Raw genomic sequence first — 18,686 nt, 5'->3', positions numbered from 1 at the left:
ATTAAAAGTTATTAATTGTAGTTAAAATCAATTTTCATATCATGTAATTATTTTTCCTGTATTCTTCACTTTAGTGAATTATAACTGAAAATTTAATAAAATCTATAAAATATAGAATAAGCTTCCAGTCCATATATCTCATTTCAGCTATTTAACAAAGATTTCTTGATTTTGATCTTGAAAAATAAACTTCAGCTTTTATATTCAAGAATAGAAACTTTTATTAGATTTAATAATTTGGAGATAAGCAGAATATACTTATTTACAAAATCTGTAATTAATGAATACTAGCAGTGTATATGAATGAACAGGGCTTTTTAAATATTTTCATTTCTAAGGTTTTATATTCCTTTTTTTTATTTTTTTTTTATTTTTTTTTATCAATATAATAAATTTTGAAGGGACTTTCTTTATACATACCTATGCAAGTAATTTTTTTTCTTTTCTATTTCTAGTTTTTGAAAATTTATTTATTACCTGTGGTCATTTGTCCCGCTACCACTGTATTATGTATACATTTGTTCTTAAAGATATTTTCACTACCAGTTTATCTATAAAGTCTGTTGGTTACAATTTACAGGTTCTTTGTGTGTTCTAGTGACTTTTTACTCTATTACTTTTTTTATTTTCTACGTCTGTATTTTATAAAAGTACAGCTGATGTAATTTTTTTTTTTTTTTTACTTGATCTCCATTTTTATTTGACTTTTTATTTTCTTTTATATTCTAACATATTATTTTCTTTATGATATATGTATTTTTGATTAATTCAGTTATTCTCAAATTGTATCATAGGTATTTGCTTGGAAAATTGCTGATGAATTACTTCAACATAGAGGGGATCTTGAATCATGTTATTTTGCTGCCCAAACAATGAGGACAAAGGTTGTGTATTTTAATTTCTTTTAACAATATTTTGTTAAATTTTCAATTTGTGTTACATAGATATCAGATAAGTTTAAAACAAAAATTTTATTGCAGTGTTATTTAATTTGTGATAGAAAGGAATATTCACTTGAAATCTAATATTAGGACATTCAGAAATATAACAATTAAATAGTATATTAAGTGATTTTTTTTATATATTTAAACTATTGAATGATATTACAGTACTATTTTTATATTAATATTTAGAAATATTCATTAGTTTTCCATTTTAATAATTCTAATTCTGGAGAGCAAGACTTTTAGCTTGATATATTTAGTATTAAGTAGCAGCTCTTAAACTTGCATCTTTTACTTTGTATATCTGATTTTTTTTTATTGCGAGTTATATTGACTATATTTAAATCCTTTACTGATGTATTTTGAGTTTGAGTCAGTGTTCTGAATGATGCCCTTTTTTGGTATTCTTGATAGATTTCATTGGTTATACGTTATAAAATTTTTAAAACTTTCAGATTAATTATGAGGGATTAAATTAAACAACAATTAGGGTATTTTCTTTAGCCATGGATATGGCCACTCCAAGGTGACATATCATCCTGTGTTGTTTAATAGTACTCTAATCATACTCTTTGGTGCACCACATATGAAATGCTCCATGGTTTTTTTAATGAAAATGCTTCAATTATATCACCAATTCAATGCATGTTCTCATTGAAATATCAATGAAAGTGTCCATACAGGTTTTTATTTTTTTTTAATGAGAATTCAAGCTAGAAAGCCAACATTGCATTTGATGCATGTAAATCAAGTATGATAGATGAAATCTTGCTGGTATTTGGATCACTTTATTTACCATTTACAATAGATTATGTTCTAAATTCACTTATATTATTTACTTTACTAATAATTAAGGTGAATATGTATATATCTATTGAGGATAGAAATATAAAGTCTAACTCTTTTTTTGTGTGTGTGTGTGTGATAACTTATGAAAACTACTGCACAACTTTAATTTTTACACTCCATTTTAAAACCTTTTCAGTGATTTTTTTTCTCTTAAAATTAACAAATTTTAAAATAAATTTCTATGCATAGTTTGAAAAATACTTTCAATTAAAATTTGTTTCTGTATTTTTGTATAAAATATTGCATTTTTCTGAAAGTTTTAAGTTGTCCTAAGAAAATATATTGTTTTACTGTTTTTTTTTTTTTTTTTTTTTTTTTTTGTGTGTGTTTACACCTATTATTTGTAGAAGATTTATATTTGCATATATAATGTAGCTGGCTGAGTTTTAATATTTAAATCATTTGAGCATTACTTGGCTTATAAGTTTGCAATTGTTCATAGTTTCACATTAGATTTTTAATAAATTTAAATTTTATCTTTTATATGATAATCTGAAATAGTTTTTGATAATATTCATAGTATGTAATTATTTTTTTTATGATTTGTAAGATATTTTATTTTACTGTCATCAAACTTTATTTAATTATTTCCAAGTTATAATATTAACTAATTAACATTGTGTGCTAATACAACATCAAATGTATTTTATTATCATATACAATTACATTTGTATTATCATAAACAAATGCATTTTTAGTATAATATACGAATATTAATTCTTACATGCTATATTTTTTTGTAGATTGTTCATTTTATGATACTTCATTCTTTGTTAATTATTTTTATGTAATAAAAGATGCATAATACCTGCACAGAAAATTCTTGTGGTATTCATTATAAATGCAGTTCTTTATTTTTTATTTTTTTTTTATTATTGCAGTTTAACACATCATATAATGATTCACACTAACTACAAGATCTTAAATAAAAGTTTATACAAAGTAAAGACATATGTAAAATAATCTTATTTTTATATAAGTACATTTTCACTGTTTAAATTGAAAAATAAGCCAAATAACTTGTTATGTCATGTAATTTTAACAAAATTTAACATCAAATATTTGTTGTACAATATATATATATATTCTAATATGAAATTGAGAGTACAATTTCAGATATGCTAAAAACTATTTAACTGATCTAAAACATTTATAATTTTTAGCTATTTAGATTTATTTAAAAATAAAATTCTATTCTTCTGATATATCATAGACATTCATTTCTATTAAAATCAACTCAACTAAAAACTAATATATTTTAAAAGAATCAACAAATATTAAAAATATTAGTGGATGTAAAATGCAATTAATTGACATTTTTAAAATGATTTATGAATTGATGCAAGTTTTTATTAGTGGTCTACTACTTGGATCAGAAACAGAATTTAGAGCATATCTAGAATGCTATAAAATTTGTCAATATATTGACCTTCCAGATGAAATCAAATGTTTCAAGATAAAATACCATTCAACACCAGATGTCCATTAATCATTTTCACTGAATCAAAATATAAAAATTCATCAATTGTTCCCAATTTTCCTTTTTTTTAATATGTACATTGAATTAATGCCATTTTGAAGCTGTAACATAATTTTAAAGATGATTGGTATTACTTTTCTTTGCAGATCCAATTTTCATTCCATGAACTCCCTGCTGAATCTCATTCATCACTACGAGATTCTCTTTTAAATCATATTAGTCATGTTACAAACGAAACATCTCCAGTCATTCTTACTCAAGTAAATCTTAAATATTTCATTTGCATTTGAATAAGTAGTAAATAATGTATTTTATTATTATCATATTGTGCTGTTTTTGTATTGTCATTTTAGATATTAATTTTGCACTGGATTTAATATGTTTATTTTGTAACAAAATAATTTTTTTTCAATATTTATTCTAAAAAATATCTACTTTTGCTAATTTTTTCCCTTTTGTGATATTGTTTCTTGTTAAATCTTTTAATTTATTTGTAATAAAATTAAAATATCTAGGAAAAAGGTATAAATTGTAAAATTATAATGCTTTTAAATATATGATGAATATTTTTTATATCTAAAAGTAATTGCTCTTACATGTAAGATAAATATTGAAATCTTTTTTTTAAAAAACTTCATTTCTTGTATGTTTACTTTTATATTGGATATATAAGTATGATTCCACTTTTTTTTTAAGTAGATATAATTATTCAGCTATTAAAATATGATTGTTTCTGAGAAGAATTACATTTGAAAGGTGTGGCATGAACTTTGTAATGAATTTAAATTGTGTAATAATTTAATAATTTTTTACTGTAATTGTTTAAAATATAAGCAATAATGAAGTGAATATAAGCAGTAGTATATAATTAATAATGGGTCTTACCTCATTAAAAAAAAGAAAATCAGCTTTTGTAAGAATTTTAACTTCCTCATTTTACTCTGAAGAAAATTGTCGAGTTTAATACAGGAACTTAACTAAGAACATGCTGTATTAATAACCATTAGCAAATAATGGTTTTGGCAGTTAAAAATAATGATTTTTATGCATATAGTTGACAGCATGGAAAATTATAAATGAAAGGGAAGTATTATTGAATTAAGATCCTTATAAAAAACTATTGAATTTAAATATGTTACAGGAATTGTTTAAACAATTAGATTTTATATAGCTATGCATTCTATAATGCTGGCATGCAGTAGGTGCAGTTCTAAAGCAAAGAAGCTGAATTCTACTCAATAGAATTTTGCATATATAATCATAATTTTGGCAGCTACAGGGTCGAAAGGAAGAGGGAATCTTGATTAGTACATGACAAAGGGGAAAAACATTTGCATCAGAACAAAAGAGCTTAAGTCAGGGTGCTTTGCATCATAAAAAGTGCTTAAATTTGAAAACCACTTTTAAGCACCTTAAAAGTGCTTAATTTTCTTGTGAAGTGAAAAGAAAGTTTTTCGTTTTGTTTTGTTGACAAGTTGAATATGATAATTCGAAATCATTGTCGTAAAGGCTTGTTTACTGGATGTATCAAAAAAATGAAAAGGAAGAATTCGAAGAAGGAATCCTGGGATTTCAGCACATATGATAATGCTTAATGAATCTTTTTTTTTTTCCTCCGCTTTTTCTGCAATATTGTGCATTGTTATTTATTAAAATACTGGAGTAGTGTCCGGAAGAGGCAATATAAAATACATATTGTGCCTTACTTATAGCGAATTGAAAAATGTTCAAGGCCCATTCCACGGTAATGTATGTGACAATCGGACTAAAAGATATGCATAAATATCTGATAAATTTATGTACAAATGTAGTGAAAGTCAAAAATTTAATTTTGTTAGACAATTAAAAAAGAGTTTTAATAAATGGTAATGAAAAATATATTTGTATTTAAATTTTGAGAGACCTTTTAAAATTTTTTTTAGATAGTCACGTATGTGACAAAAATTGGAACTGTGATTTGATAACACCAACTTTCTTTAAAAAAATCAGTGAATTATATGCATGAAACGTGCTTAAAAAAAGTTTCCCATAAGAAAAAGGTTTAATGAAGACAAACTAATAAATGCATTAAATATTTCTTTAATTTTTCAATTAAAAAAAAAATGTAACTTTACAGGTCATGTATGTGACAAGTAGTCATGTATGTGACATCGTTCAATTTCACATAACTGCATTTTGAAATATTACAGTATTGCGACCGTTAATTATAGGTGTTGGCAATACTCTAATTATGTCATCCCGCTGAATAACTCCTATATCATTCTCTTGATAAATGAAGTTGCATACGGATACCTGCTTTAGGAAAATAACATTGATTTCGGTGTTATCTAATGCAGACACCTGTGCTACATAAGGCTTCCAGGACTTTTTTCCAAACACTTTTACAAGTAAAAACTTGCCAAGTGAAATATATGCAGAAGTGTGATTTTGTGCAAGTAATGGAGTTCTTTTCAAACACTGTTCTGTATTTTTACAAAAGCATAGCTCTTGCACAGTTGTATCCAAATTTTGCTGACTTGTAAATAAACAAATGTGTTCATCCAAACATTTAATTATGTGGGCTTTTTTAATTCCTGGAACATCCTTAGCTAAATTCCAATCAATTTGAGTTTTATCTATATCCTTTTGCAGCATAGGAATGACAGTGATATTTTGTACTACTTTTGCAGCAACTGTAGCAAAATCAACTGCATTCTGTACTATAGCTCTTCTTGCCTTTACTTCCGCATAGACTCGGGACTTTGCAGTACCTCCTATCCCATCAACAACTCCCTTTCCATGGGAAGTTGCTGAATATTTCCATTCGAAACTAGAAAAATGCTTTTGTGTTTTGAATAAAATAAAGAGGAAGTAACAAATAAATTTGTTTTTAAACTCGCTGGATGGTCCATCGCTCCAAATTATTAATTTTGGTTTATTTGCCTGAAATTTAATAATTTCCAAAAGCTTCAAAATGAAAGCAGACACAGATAGCTTAGATTTATCTTTAGTATCACTTACAATAAGATAACTCTGTGTTTTATGATTCTTTTCAAATAATGCAGCTGTAAACAAAGTTACGTTTTCCCGGCTCCATAGTGCAGACTGTATTTCACTTTGCCACTCACATGAATAACTCATAGCAAAATCTACTTGCAATACAACAGTATTGCTTTGCTTTATATCAGATTGAAAGGCAGCAGCTTGGATTCGTTTAATTTTTACATGCTGCTTAAAACTTTGAAAATTTTCTAAAACATTATCAGTTAATTCAGCTATGCAACCTTCATTGGTTTCTTTATAGAAGCGCTTATTTTCTGACTTAACCCATTGGTGCCATTGTACATTAGAAGCATTATTTAATCCTTTTTTGCCAATAAAATCTAAAAGCAATTTTCCAGCATTACATTTATCACATTTTGTTTCCCAACACTTTGATTCCAAGTCTGAATTGCACAGCACTTCTTTCCAAAAATCATTGTTATAATCAATATTTAATCCTTTTAACAAAAGAATGAAATTCTCATGACTCTTGCATTTACACTGATCACTAGGTGTGTCTTTAAGAAGAAGAACATTTTTAGGTCTTAAACTGCAAAATTTTGAATATCCAATATTAATGCTTGGATTTTCTTCCTTAAACAAAGCATGTGCTTCTTTCATATACATTGTAAGAAAATGTTTACGAACACGTTTTTTAATGCCATTTTCCCAAATTATCATTTCATCATGCATTCCTGGAGCAGTGTAGACTATGTCTGCTCGGCACAAGAAGTCTGCCACAAGTTCTTTGTTTTGATTATTATCACTGATATTGGACTCTCTTTCCTTTTGCAGTTTTAAACCTACCTTTTCCACTAAATTGCTGACTACAGCCATTCGTTTTCGAGGTGAGGTTGGTAAGGCTTTCAAAGTTTTTTTAACTGCTTTGCCAAGTGTCTGGGGAACTGTATAAGGAGAACATTCTGGGGTAGTCGCAATAGAAGAATTCAAACTTGAAATTTTTGTAGAATTACTTATCTTTTTGGCTGCTCTGCATTTCCTCTGCCTTTCTCTAGCTGCTTGCTTTTGTTTCTTTTTCTCCTTTTTTGTCATAGTTGCTGCTTTTAAATCTCTTATTTTTTTCTGCCTTAGCTTTTCTTTCTCTTTAAAATCAGGATCATTTCTTTTTTTCTCATAATATCTCTTTTGTTTAGTAGCATTTTTTATTCTTTGTTCATCATCCATATTTTAAGCTTAAAATAGCAAAATAAGACTAAGATGCTTAAAGATAGCAAAATCTGACTTGCAGCATACTTCAAACACAGTGTGCTGTGAACCTTTGCTTAAAAACAAACATTAGGTTATAGCTGGAGAAGTAAAGGAATGTACTGCCATCTGGTGAGATGAATTTAAAATAACTGCTTTGGATTTTATAATTCAATGTCACATACATAACTGCTTGAAGTCACATACCTGACCATTGAAAATTATAAATTAATTATAATATTTTTTAAATTTTTAAATGCAGTTTCATCAAATAGTATGATTATATTTAGAAAATAAAAATTTAGAACTTTCTATTAATTTAATGATGCAAAAAATAAAAAAAAAGTTTTAATGGTCATGTATGTGACACTCCACAATCTTCATTAGCTTTGATTGTTAAAACAAAGCCAAAATAGACATTAATTTGTAATTTTTTGATATAGTATTACTAAAAACATATTAACAATTGAAAATTAAAATTCTATAGGCACCTTATGAAAGGTGAAATAATTATAGAAACCTTTAAAAAATATAATAATGAAACAGGCCATTTACAAATTCTCAGCCAAGGTTTTAAAAAATGCAATTTTTGATGAGATCTAATATTTTTACACAAAAATCAAGTCAACAACAAGCAAAATCAGATATTTTTCATTAAAATTATGTGTTATAACCATGATAATAGATTAAAAAAAAATTTGCCCCTTGGTTTCAAAATCCATGGAATGGGCCTCAAACTTAAATTTTTAATGTTTTAGATATTGAAAAATTTAAGTTGTGCTTGGTAAGTATATATTTAAACTTTCATGTATTGTTAAAGAAGAATATGCAGATTGATCCGATCAACGGAAAATAAGAAGACAGCAGAATGAATTTGGTGCGCCAAAAAGATATATCGAACATGGGAAAAATTACTTTAAAAACACTAACATAGTTGATCATCATTCTCATTAATATATCGTTTTGGAACAATTGCTTGATTGACCTTTACAGATGAATTAATATTGAATTACCGGTATGTAACTGTACTATGTTGAATTGCAATTAATTGTGGTATGTAACTACATTAGTCGATCAGGGAAAATCCAGTGTGATGAAATTTTTACTTAGAAGTCTTAAACTTTCAATGATCGTGATATCTTATCACAGTATTGCATGCATCCATTTGAAAATTTTTATTTGTTGGTCCAATCTCGCCAAATTTTAGTTTTTAAAGGGAAAAAAATTACTTGTTCTGGTACTTAAAAGTTTTAAAGAAATTTTTAAAAAGAAGAATATGCAGATTGATCCGATCAACGGAAAATAAGAAGACAGCAGAATGAATTTGGTGCGCCAAAAAGATATATCGAACATGGGAAAAATTACTTTAAAAACACTAACATAGTTGATCATCATTCTCATTAATATATCGTTTTGGAACAATTGCTTGATTGACCTTTACAGATGAATTAATATTGAATTACCGGTATGTAACTGTACTATGTTGAATTGCAATTAATTGTGGTATGTAACTACATTAGTCGATCAGGGAAAATCCAGTGTGATGAAATTTTTACTTAGAAGTCTTAAACTTTCAATGATCGTGATATCTTATCACAGTATTGCATGCATCCATTTGAAAATTTTTATTTGTTGGTCCAATCTCGCCAAATTTTAGTTTTTAAAGGGAAAAAAATTACTTGTTCTGGTACTTAAAAGTTTTAAAGAAATTTTTAAAAAGTTATAGTTTTTTTTTATTATTCTTTTTTAGGGTTTAAATTGTATTGTTTTATGGCAATTTTTTCTTTTTATAACTCTTATGGAAATTTTTTCTCAATGAAATCTCACTTAATGTATAAAACTTTTTCTTGAGCAACTTCCTGTATAAAACCATTGAAGTTAGGAGCATGAAAGTTTTGAAGTTGTTTTTTGGGCATTAGAGATGCATTAAGAATGGATTTCTCAAACTTTTAATTCGAAGATTATTTAAAAAATAAAAACAGAATTTTAATGTGTTTTCTTCATAACATCAAAGCATATTTCCCCGCAAAAATTATTTTAACAGTATTTTAAAGATTAAAAAATATATAGCTTTTCAGTGATAAAAATGTTATTTGAATGAATGTATTTTTTTCTTTAAGTTTAATAATATTTGAGAAATTAATTTTGGACACAGTCTATAACAATGATTTTTATTATAATGAAATTCGAAATAATATCATTGCTTCCTTGAATCGTTGAATCACATTATTTTGCAGCTGTTAAAAATTGTTGTAAAAGGAAAAGAAAAATGTTTTCTTTGCTTTAATTTAAACAAAAAACAAAACAAAAAATTAAACAGTTCATTGAATAAAATTTATTTGATGAAGTTATGATGAGCTTTGTTAAATTTTGAAGCAATGCGATATTTGTTAAACCAATGGGAGTGGTCTTTTCAAAACCTTCTTGCGTATTGTGTCATAAAGTTGTCATTACTGAGAATACCTTACACCTTGGTATTGGCGTACAATATTATTACAAACCTGTAATTTTGCTTCCCAGCATGAATAGTGTCATCGTAAGAAAGACCGTTTTGCGGTGAGCCCAGTTAGGTGCTGATCGGGTACCGCGTCAGTGATCTCAAAGCTTAGCGACTTTGGCAACAAAATGGATATTGCTGGAAACTTTGAGAATTTTATCAATCCATCCAATAGGAACTGAGATACGCCTGGTTGGTCCATAAACCTTCTCGGCCCGCCCTCCCCTGGAACTATAAAAGGCCGGCAGTCTCAAGCCGGAATGAATTGGAATTTGAACCGGAATCGGAGTTGGAGTCGTAAACAAGTAACGAGTCGTCGAGAGGATAGCGAAGCAATGGCGGCATAGTCCGGCGAAGCTCCACTGTTGTGTGGAGCTCAGACGAGTGCTGAATTGAGCTGTGTGCCGAGTCCATATGTTTATCGCGGAAGCAGCACCGAGCCCTCTGAGGAGTAGTCAGTCCTGTAGTATTTTGTCGGCAGCTGGAAACAGTGGAGAATTCCAGCCGTTTGGAGAGACCTACGTGAGCGTAGAGTGAATCTACGAAGATTCCCTCTTCTGCTGAATTCTGTCTGGCTGCTTTGTGTGTTGTGGCTGTTATTACTACCGTTTATGACTTGTAAGCTGTCGTGTGTTCGTCTCGGCTGTATATATTCGTCGTCTCTGTGTTAGTGTCTTCGTGTTAAATAACGTCGTTGTTGTTTTCTACTAAAGGACTGTTTCTTTCTGCATAGATCATCAAATTGAAAAAGAACTCCGCCGGAAGAATAAATCCGCAATAATATTTACGACATATTAACTGTTGGTGTGAATTTAGTATTTTGACAATCTTTTGAGTTTTTGACGATTAAACTCTGACATGCGTTAATAGTATCTAAAAACCTAATTTGTGTTTAAGACACATTTTTTTTCAACTGATTGAAACCAAAGCTTGACCAAAAACTGTATTAATAGTCACACAATCTTTTACCAAATCTGATACATTTAAGTCATTCTGTTATTGAGTTATCACTCTTACATGTTTCTGATAGTACAGGTCGTTAAATTTGATTTGTTGACCATATGCCAAATTTCATCCGTCTAGCACAAAGTGGTTTTGTGCTACTGACAGACATTTTTCGAAAATGTGTTTTTTGAATTTAAAGGGGTTTGAAATGTGGAGATTCGTCAAAATCTTGAGTTCATATTTTTTAACAATTGCAATACTTTTTCTAAATTTTGTATACGAGAAAATAAAAATTCTTCAGTTGGCATTTTTACTTTCTCGTATACAAAATTTAGAGAAAGTATTGCAATTGTTAAAAAATTTGAAGTCGAGATTTTGACGAATCTCCACATTTCAAATCTCTTTAAATTTAAAAGACATATTTTCGGAAAATGTCAACTGTCAAACTCAGTACCTGTCTGTAACACAAAAACACTTCGAGCTAGAAGGATGAAATTTGGTATATGGTCTTCAAATCAAATTTTGAGCAACATCCGTTGAGAGTAAGTGTGTTTGTCTGTCTGACTTTTGGCACATAAGTTAGCATGATAACTACAAGATGAAGAGAGCTAGATAGATAAATTCGGTGCACAGATTTAACATCTATAGTATAGACAGAAAATTTAAAAAATAAGCATTTAAAATTAATAAAAATTTTTTTTAATAAAAACTATGTTTTATTATAAGACAAAAAGTCATATGCTTAGGAAAGGTGCATCAGGGGTGTTTGTGCTCCGGGGAAACCCCGGAATTCCGGGGATTTTGAACTTCGATACCCGGAAATTCCGGGGATCGTCGTTCAAAAGGAAGTAGGAATAATAATAAATTATTTATTTTGATCTGGGCAATTTTGTTTGCTTTGAAAGCAGAAAACGCAAGGTCAGTGTGTGTGGTGAAAACTTTTCCTTTCTTTCTCCAAAGGCAGTGATAATGCGTGAAAAGGGGGAAAAAACTTCTTTTTTGTTTTTTCCTTATTGCAAGTTAGACTCATTCTCCCGGTTCTCGGACATTCTCTTCTGGATTCTTTTCGGCAAGTAGGCGCGGCAGAAAAAAAAGGGGAGAGACTTCGTTCGACCAGATGTGCGATCACGTGACCTGGGTTCAAAGGTCTTAATTTTGCAAAATTAATGGTTATTAATTTTGCAAAAAAAGTAATTCATTGAACTTTTATAATTAGGTCATTCAATACTTCATAATTGTAATTTTTCATCCCCCCCCTTCTCGAAACTCCAAAATGTCGGTAGTAAGTCCGTAAAAGTTTCAGGGGATTTTTTGGGGTCCCACAAACACCCCTGGGTGCTTAATTTTTTTGGAAGAGGTGCTTAAAAGTACTTAATTTTTGCAGCATTTTCTCACTACGCACCCTGTAAAATGCCTGAAATTTCTCCTTTCAGAAATTTTACTATAAGATTCTGATAAGGATTTTTTTATTTTTTATTTTGACACATGTGGATTTAATAAAGGGAGTTTTAGATATCTGAATGAAGATGTGAAAGATTTTTATACCTTCGCTCGTGGTGTGGGAAACAAAAGAAGAGCAATTTTTAGAGTACATGTTGGCAATAATCCAATAAAAAGGTGTAATTTGGGTTAGGAAATAGGAGAAAATTTTAGAATGAAATAACTAGTTTACGATAAAAAATGGAAAATTAATTAGGATTTAAATTAAGAGATTTTATATATATACAGGGTGATTCAAAACTTATTGTGCAAATTTCATGGGTAGGTCAGGAATACATTAGGGAACCAATTTCACATGGGAATGTCTGTCCCTGTCAATGGCAAAGACAAAATGTATAAGTGAACAAAAGGAAGCAGCACAGTTAAGTAGTAAAGAATGTGATTTTCATTCTAATGAGGTAAAGTACAAGTTCACAATAAGTGCTCAAAATTTTGGCCATTTGCAAGGAATACAGGATTATAAATGCCATTGCATTGACATCTGAACATTTTCAAAAATGCGTGGCATATCACAGACAATGCCTGCAACAGCCACTATTTGTGCAACAAGGTCCACTTCACTGACAGTGGTAGTCTTGTATGCATGGCCGTTCTTTGTCCAGTACAAAAAGAAATTTATGGGTGATAAATCAAGTGATCGGCCCACCTCTGCCGAGCCATTGAGCTTCAGGTGTTCGGTTCAGGCAATCACATACAACAATTGTGCTATAGTCTGGAGTTTCATCATTTTGATACTACATTTGTCGATGAATATGCCACAGGTATTGTCTGTGATATGCTAGACATTTCTGAAAATGTTCGTTGGTTGATACAACAGCGCTGTAAATCCTGTGTGAATTATCGCAATTTTGAGCACCTACTGTGAACTTGTACTTTACCTTGTTGGAATAAAAGTCACAATTATTACCACTTAACTGTACTGTTTCTTTGTGTTCATTCCACTTGTCCATTTTGTCGATGCAGATGAAGTTTGCAGACATATTTTTCTATGTGAAATCTTTTTCCTTATATATTCCCTACCTCCTCATGAAATTTGAATGATATATTTTGAATCACCCTGTATATGCATAAATGTATAAAGTTTTTTAATTTAAGTTTGATGGGAGATGAAAACTAATTCATTGTAATTCTTACTGATAGATATGCATATATTAACTTTTATCTATTAATGTTATGATAAAAGTTTATTTGGTGTACCTCGCAAAACCAAAAACATATAATTTATTATGTACTGTTACAATTAAATAATTAATTATTATTATTAGTTACATTAGATAAGAATAAGTTTTAGTAAATTTGGATAAAACAATCCAAAGTATGCAAAAGGACTTAGTAAATTTCATTACTGTCTCTATGATGCTCATTAATGCAGTACTAGAGTAAGCACAATATGGAAATGTGTTACACCCGATGTACTTATCAAATGTTTTTTTTTTGCAAAGCGTTACTTTAAAATGCCAGATATTGAAATTTGTTTGTTACCTAACAGATGGGTAAATGCTATAACTTATGATGAAAAATAATATAGAATCTTTCCCCCCTCCCCTTGATTACAATGAAATTACTTTATTTGCTATGAGGTGGAATCATATTTATATTCCCATTATTTCTAAGTAAGGTTATTTATTTATTGCACTGCTGAAATATAAGTGTATATTTCTGTTCCAATATTTTTTGTAACAGTAATTTTTTATTTTTTTCAGTTATGCTTAGCATTATCAGATTTAGCACTTCAAATGGCTACTTGGAAAAGTCCTGTAAATGATTTGATTGCTAGGTATAAAATATTCATTTGATGTAAATTTTGTTAATTATAAAAGTTACATTTTTATACTTTTATTTGTTCAAATGCCTCATTTTAGAATAATTTTTTAAGGTTTGGAAACAGCATTCAACATGTTTCAACTTTGTTGGAAATTCTTACTGTGTTACCTGAAGAAGTAAGTGACATTGACTGGATAATACTTTTAAAAAAGTTTTGATAGGTCATTTACTCTTAATAAAAATATCTGCTTAATAAAATATTTTGAACTGTAAAATATTTGTACATTTTATTCTTCATAATTTTCTGTAAATTTTAACACATTTCTTTTATGCAATAGTTGCTGCTCTTTTAAAAAAATTTTTTGTAGGTTTTTTATTCATTTATATTTATGATATTAATCTCATAAATGTATATTCTCTTACATTTTAGATAAATAGTAGGCATTTAAGGTTAGGTGCAAATAGAAGAAATCAAGTCAATGAAAATTTCTGCCAAGTTGCTCCTCAAGTATTTTTATTATTGGTAAATATTGACAGCATTTTTAAATAATTTTTTTTTAAGTTACCTATTAATATAATTATGTAATAAGCTCTGCTTCCTAATTATTCTTGTTGGAATGAAGCAAGCAATATCTTTATGCAGATGAATTTCCATATGTTTACACCTCCTTCTTCCCTCCATCTAATCAGCTTACTCTCATCCTCCGTATGAGCCCTTAAAGATGTAGCTGTGTGTTTGTAATATTGAAGTAAAAATGCTTTTAAATGTTTTATTCGTCTTTCCTATATAAGTGTGTTTGTGCGTGTGTGTATGCATGCAATAAATATGCTATCTAAATGAACCATGACTAGATCCTTTTGAATAGTAACAACAAATGGTTGCAAAGTGCGAATATGGATCTTTAGAATTCTTTGTAAAAAAAAGGAACTGTGCAGTCCACAATTGAAACTTTAAAATGGACAAGATGTATAACCCAATGTTCAAGGAGCCAATTCTTCTTTTGGTGTTTAAGACTCAAGTGCTTTAAAGCTTTAAAAGATTGGGCAATGTAATATCCATTGTGAAATCAGAAACTTTCAATGAAAAAGATGCAGCAACTGAGTGGAATAAAAAAAAAATGATGCTGTTGCTTATATTAAGATATTATTCTTGGATCCAAATGCAATGTAATGTTGCAGCTAAGGTAGGCAGAAAAACAGGATGTATAACGTCATAAAAAATGGAAACCATTTTTAAGTACCTTAAAAGTATTAGTTTTGCTAATAAAGTTCTTAAAAGTGCTGAATTTTGAAACTATTCTTTTTATTTCCACAAATATTCAATACAATAAAGAAAAAAGAATAAGAAATCTTTGTTTACTGATATATCAATATATATATATATATATATATATATATATATATATATATATATATATATATATATATATATATATATATATATATATATATATAAACCAATTAAAGGGGAAAAATGTGGTGATGGAATCCAAAAATTTCAACATCAAGATAGTGCTTGATGAACTTTTTATTTACTCCTTCTATCTTCAAACAGTAGGCACCACAGTATATTGAAGAATGATTATTCTGAAAGAGAGAAATATGAAATATTCCAAACTTGTTGCAACTTGAAAAACCTTTAAGCTTCTTTTACCTTTATTGTTCGGAATAGTGAACAATTTATTTTAGTATGCCTGGTAACATTTTGTTTATTTCTTTATGAGTTCTTAAAGCGTATACAGATTTATTCCAGTTGACGAAAAATAAAAATAAAGTATGGTATGCCAAAGAAGCAGATACATCAGACAAATGAAGTTCTAAAAGCACACAGGAAAGATATGCATGATATTGAGCAATTTTTATTTTTATTACTGTGAGCCTCTTATGTGCGTTTCGTATTTAGTCATCGTTCTCGTTAATATGTTGTTTTGAGTGAAGTCCTAAATGACTTACAAAAGGGATTTTGCTGTATGATTTATTGCAGTTGTAATTACTTTAGTCAGATGCATGAAAACCAGTGTGTTGAAATTTTAATTTGAAAATATAGTTTTTAATTTTGGTGATTTCTTTTGCATTGTACTTTTAAAAATAATCCTGATTCTTCAAAAATTTTCATTTATTGAATCAATTTTGTCAAATGTTAGTTTTTATTTTTTTAAAATTTTGCTAGATCTGATTAAAAGAAAGTTTTAGACAGAAGCAAAATAAATAAAATAATAATTAAAAAAATGAATTATCTCACTTAAAAATTATTGCACAACCTGCAGCAAGTAAGAGTAATAATTCAATCCCATACCAGACTGGGTACTCCCATGGAAATAGACATCCTCCATATAGGGGGATGAAAACCAAATTCCATGTGTTGAATTAAGGAATATTGATGTAAATCAAATTTCACTTAGGTTTCAGAAAGACTCAAATCTTGTCAGCTAATTTAGCCCATAATGTTTCAAATACTTATATTAGAAGTAATAAATAATGTGCATTGGTAGAAGTGGAAATTTGCAATGATAAATGAAATGATTTCATTAAGCGAATAGGAAGTTTGTGAAATAGTAAACAAGCCTGCAAAAACAATATTGATAAAAAGCAAATGAATATATTATTTAAATAAAGAAAATCTAAGTGACAGGAAAATAAAATGTAAAGCGAGGCTGCAGCAAATTAATTACATTTGCATCAAAATTAAATTTGATTGTAAAATTCTTTGACATAAAAACTGTATATTTGTTTAAAGAAACTGTTTATATACATCTCCACCTTTGTAAATTGAAAAAGACTTATTTATGATATTTATGGCTTACCACAATCAGGTAGAAATTGGTACAACTATTAAAGGTGAATTAGAAAAGATTTTATTGATGCAATTGATTTATAATAGTTGTGTTACAGTTAAGAATGATTATCAAAATGGCCTTATTTTATAAATGTATAAGGATGACAGCTATTTTTTTTAATAATAATGAAATGGGCCATGGAATTGCAACCAAGATTAAAAATGTATTTTAAATGCAAACTCGTAAATTATAATGCATGAAACAATCTGAATATATTGATTTGTTATTCATTAAACATAATCTAGAGAAATGTCAAAACTCTTGTAGTAAAAACAGAAGACAAGAGTTTTCTTACTGCAACTGATAGATTGATGTTATTATGTATCAGGAATTAATTTGCAAACTTTTATATTTTGTTAATGTTTGATATTCATTTACAACAATTTATCTTTCACAGTTTAACCATAAACCAGAAAAAAAAGCAATTATAATTCAGTTAAAAGATAATTAATACATTTGATGGATACAAAAGATATTAACATGTGAAGCAGAATTATATGTACTTTCTTAAATTTGTAAAGACCTTATTTAAATTATGAATTTATTAACCGAGCTGAAATGTAAAGAATGTATAAATGATGTTATAAAATTTTAAATTTAGACAACCGAGCAGAATTCAGTGGATTAAATGCATTTACTTTCCGAATAAATCAAAGCATTTTTATATATGTTTTCATTTTTGGAAGATTTCTTGGAAAACAATGTAATTACGTTAGAATATGTCAACTGAAATGTTAATTGTGAATTTCCTTACCAAAGCTGTTAATAATGGAAGGTTAATTTTTTTTTGAAAATGTTTCATTTATTTCATAATTTTTATACATGTTTATGTGTTTAGTATTAGAATAATTTGATAAATGCATCATTCACAGGATTTTTGTGTTGTGACGAAGTAAGCGAATTATTCTATTGCAATGTCTTTGAGCAGATGAATATCTATACAGTTACATTCCCCTCTTCCCTTACTTTAGTCAACTCAGTCTCTTCCTCCCTGCAAGCTCTTAACAATGTAGCTCTGCACATATGATATTGAATTGAAGATGTTATGTGATCTTTTATTCATCACTTTAAATTCATATGTGTTTGTCCATGTATAATAAATGTGCTGTCTTGAAAAATGATGACCAGGATCTTATTGAAAAATATCAACAACTTTGATATGCAAATTTCAATATTTTTCCAGATGTGATTTTATTATTGTTTTTAAAGTAAGGTTTGAGTCACAAAATATAATATATGTGTAACTTGCTGTGTTAGATATCTGATTCAAGTCTGAAGTATGCTTAGAAAAATTGCAATTAAAATGCAGATCTTTTCTAATTTCTGAATTTATCATTGCAATTTGTAGAACTCATACGTACAATCTGTTGGTCTGAATGAACCTGGTGTTTTAAAGAAAGTTTTTCGCTGTTTGGGTAGCTGGTTTACAATAAAAGGTTTACTGACTGATGACCAGAATTTACATGTTTTGTTAAATTATATCTTTCAAGTTTTGGTGAGTTATATTTTTTACATTTTTCTTGATCCTAAATTAACTTGATTATTCATTATTAAAGCTTGATTGTTTTTAAATCACAAATAGCTTACTGAGAAATTTATTGTATTATATTAGCTGAATAGATGAACATTTTAGTTAAGTATTT

At 28.4% G+C, this 18,686-nt stretch overlaps 1 protein-coding gene across 1 annotated transcript in view; it reads left to right on the top strand.

Moving 5' to 3' along the window:
- Positions 1 to 18,686, top strand: part of LOC129962729 (transportin-3-like) — a 49,060-nt gene that overhangs the window by 1,244 nt on the left and 29,130 nt on the right. Inside the window, exons 2-7 of the mRNA XM_056076683.1 lie at positions 795 to 884; positions 3,420 to 3,533; positions 14,146 to 14,219; positions 14,319 to 14,382; positions 14,637 to 14,729; positions 18,392 to 18,538. Of these exons, the coding sequence (XP_055932658.1) occupies positions 795 to 884; positions 3,420 to 3,533; positions 14,146 to 14,219; positions 14,319 to 14,382; positions 14,637 to 14,729; positions 18,392 to 18,538 (582 nt within the window). The remainder of the gene's footprint in view (positions 1 to 794; positions 885 to 3,419; positions 3,534 to 14,145; positions 14,220 to 14,318; positions 14,383 to 14,636; positions 14,730 to 18,391; positions 18,539 to 18,686) is intronic.

This window comes from Argiope bruennichi, chromosome 3, assembly GCF_947563725.1.
Source record: "Argiope bruennichi chromosome 3, qqArgBrue1.1, whole genome shotgun sequence".
In the NCBI taxonomy this organism is placed as follows: domain Eukaryota; kingdom Metazoa; phylum Arthropoda; class Arachnida; order Araneae; family Araneidae; genus Argiope; species Argiope bruennichi.
This window is presented reverse-complemented; position numbering and strand designations above follow the sequence as displayed.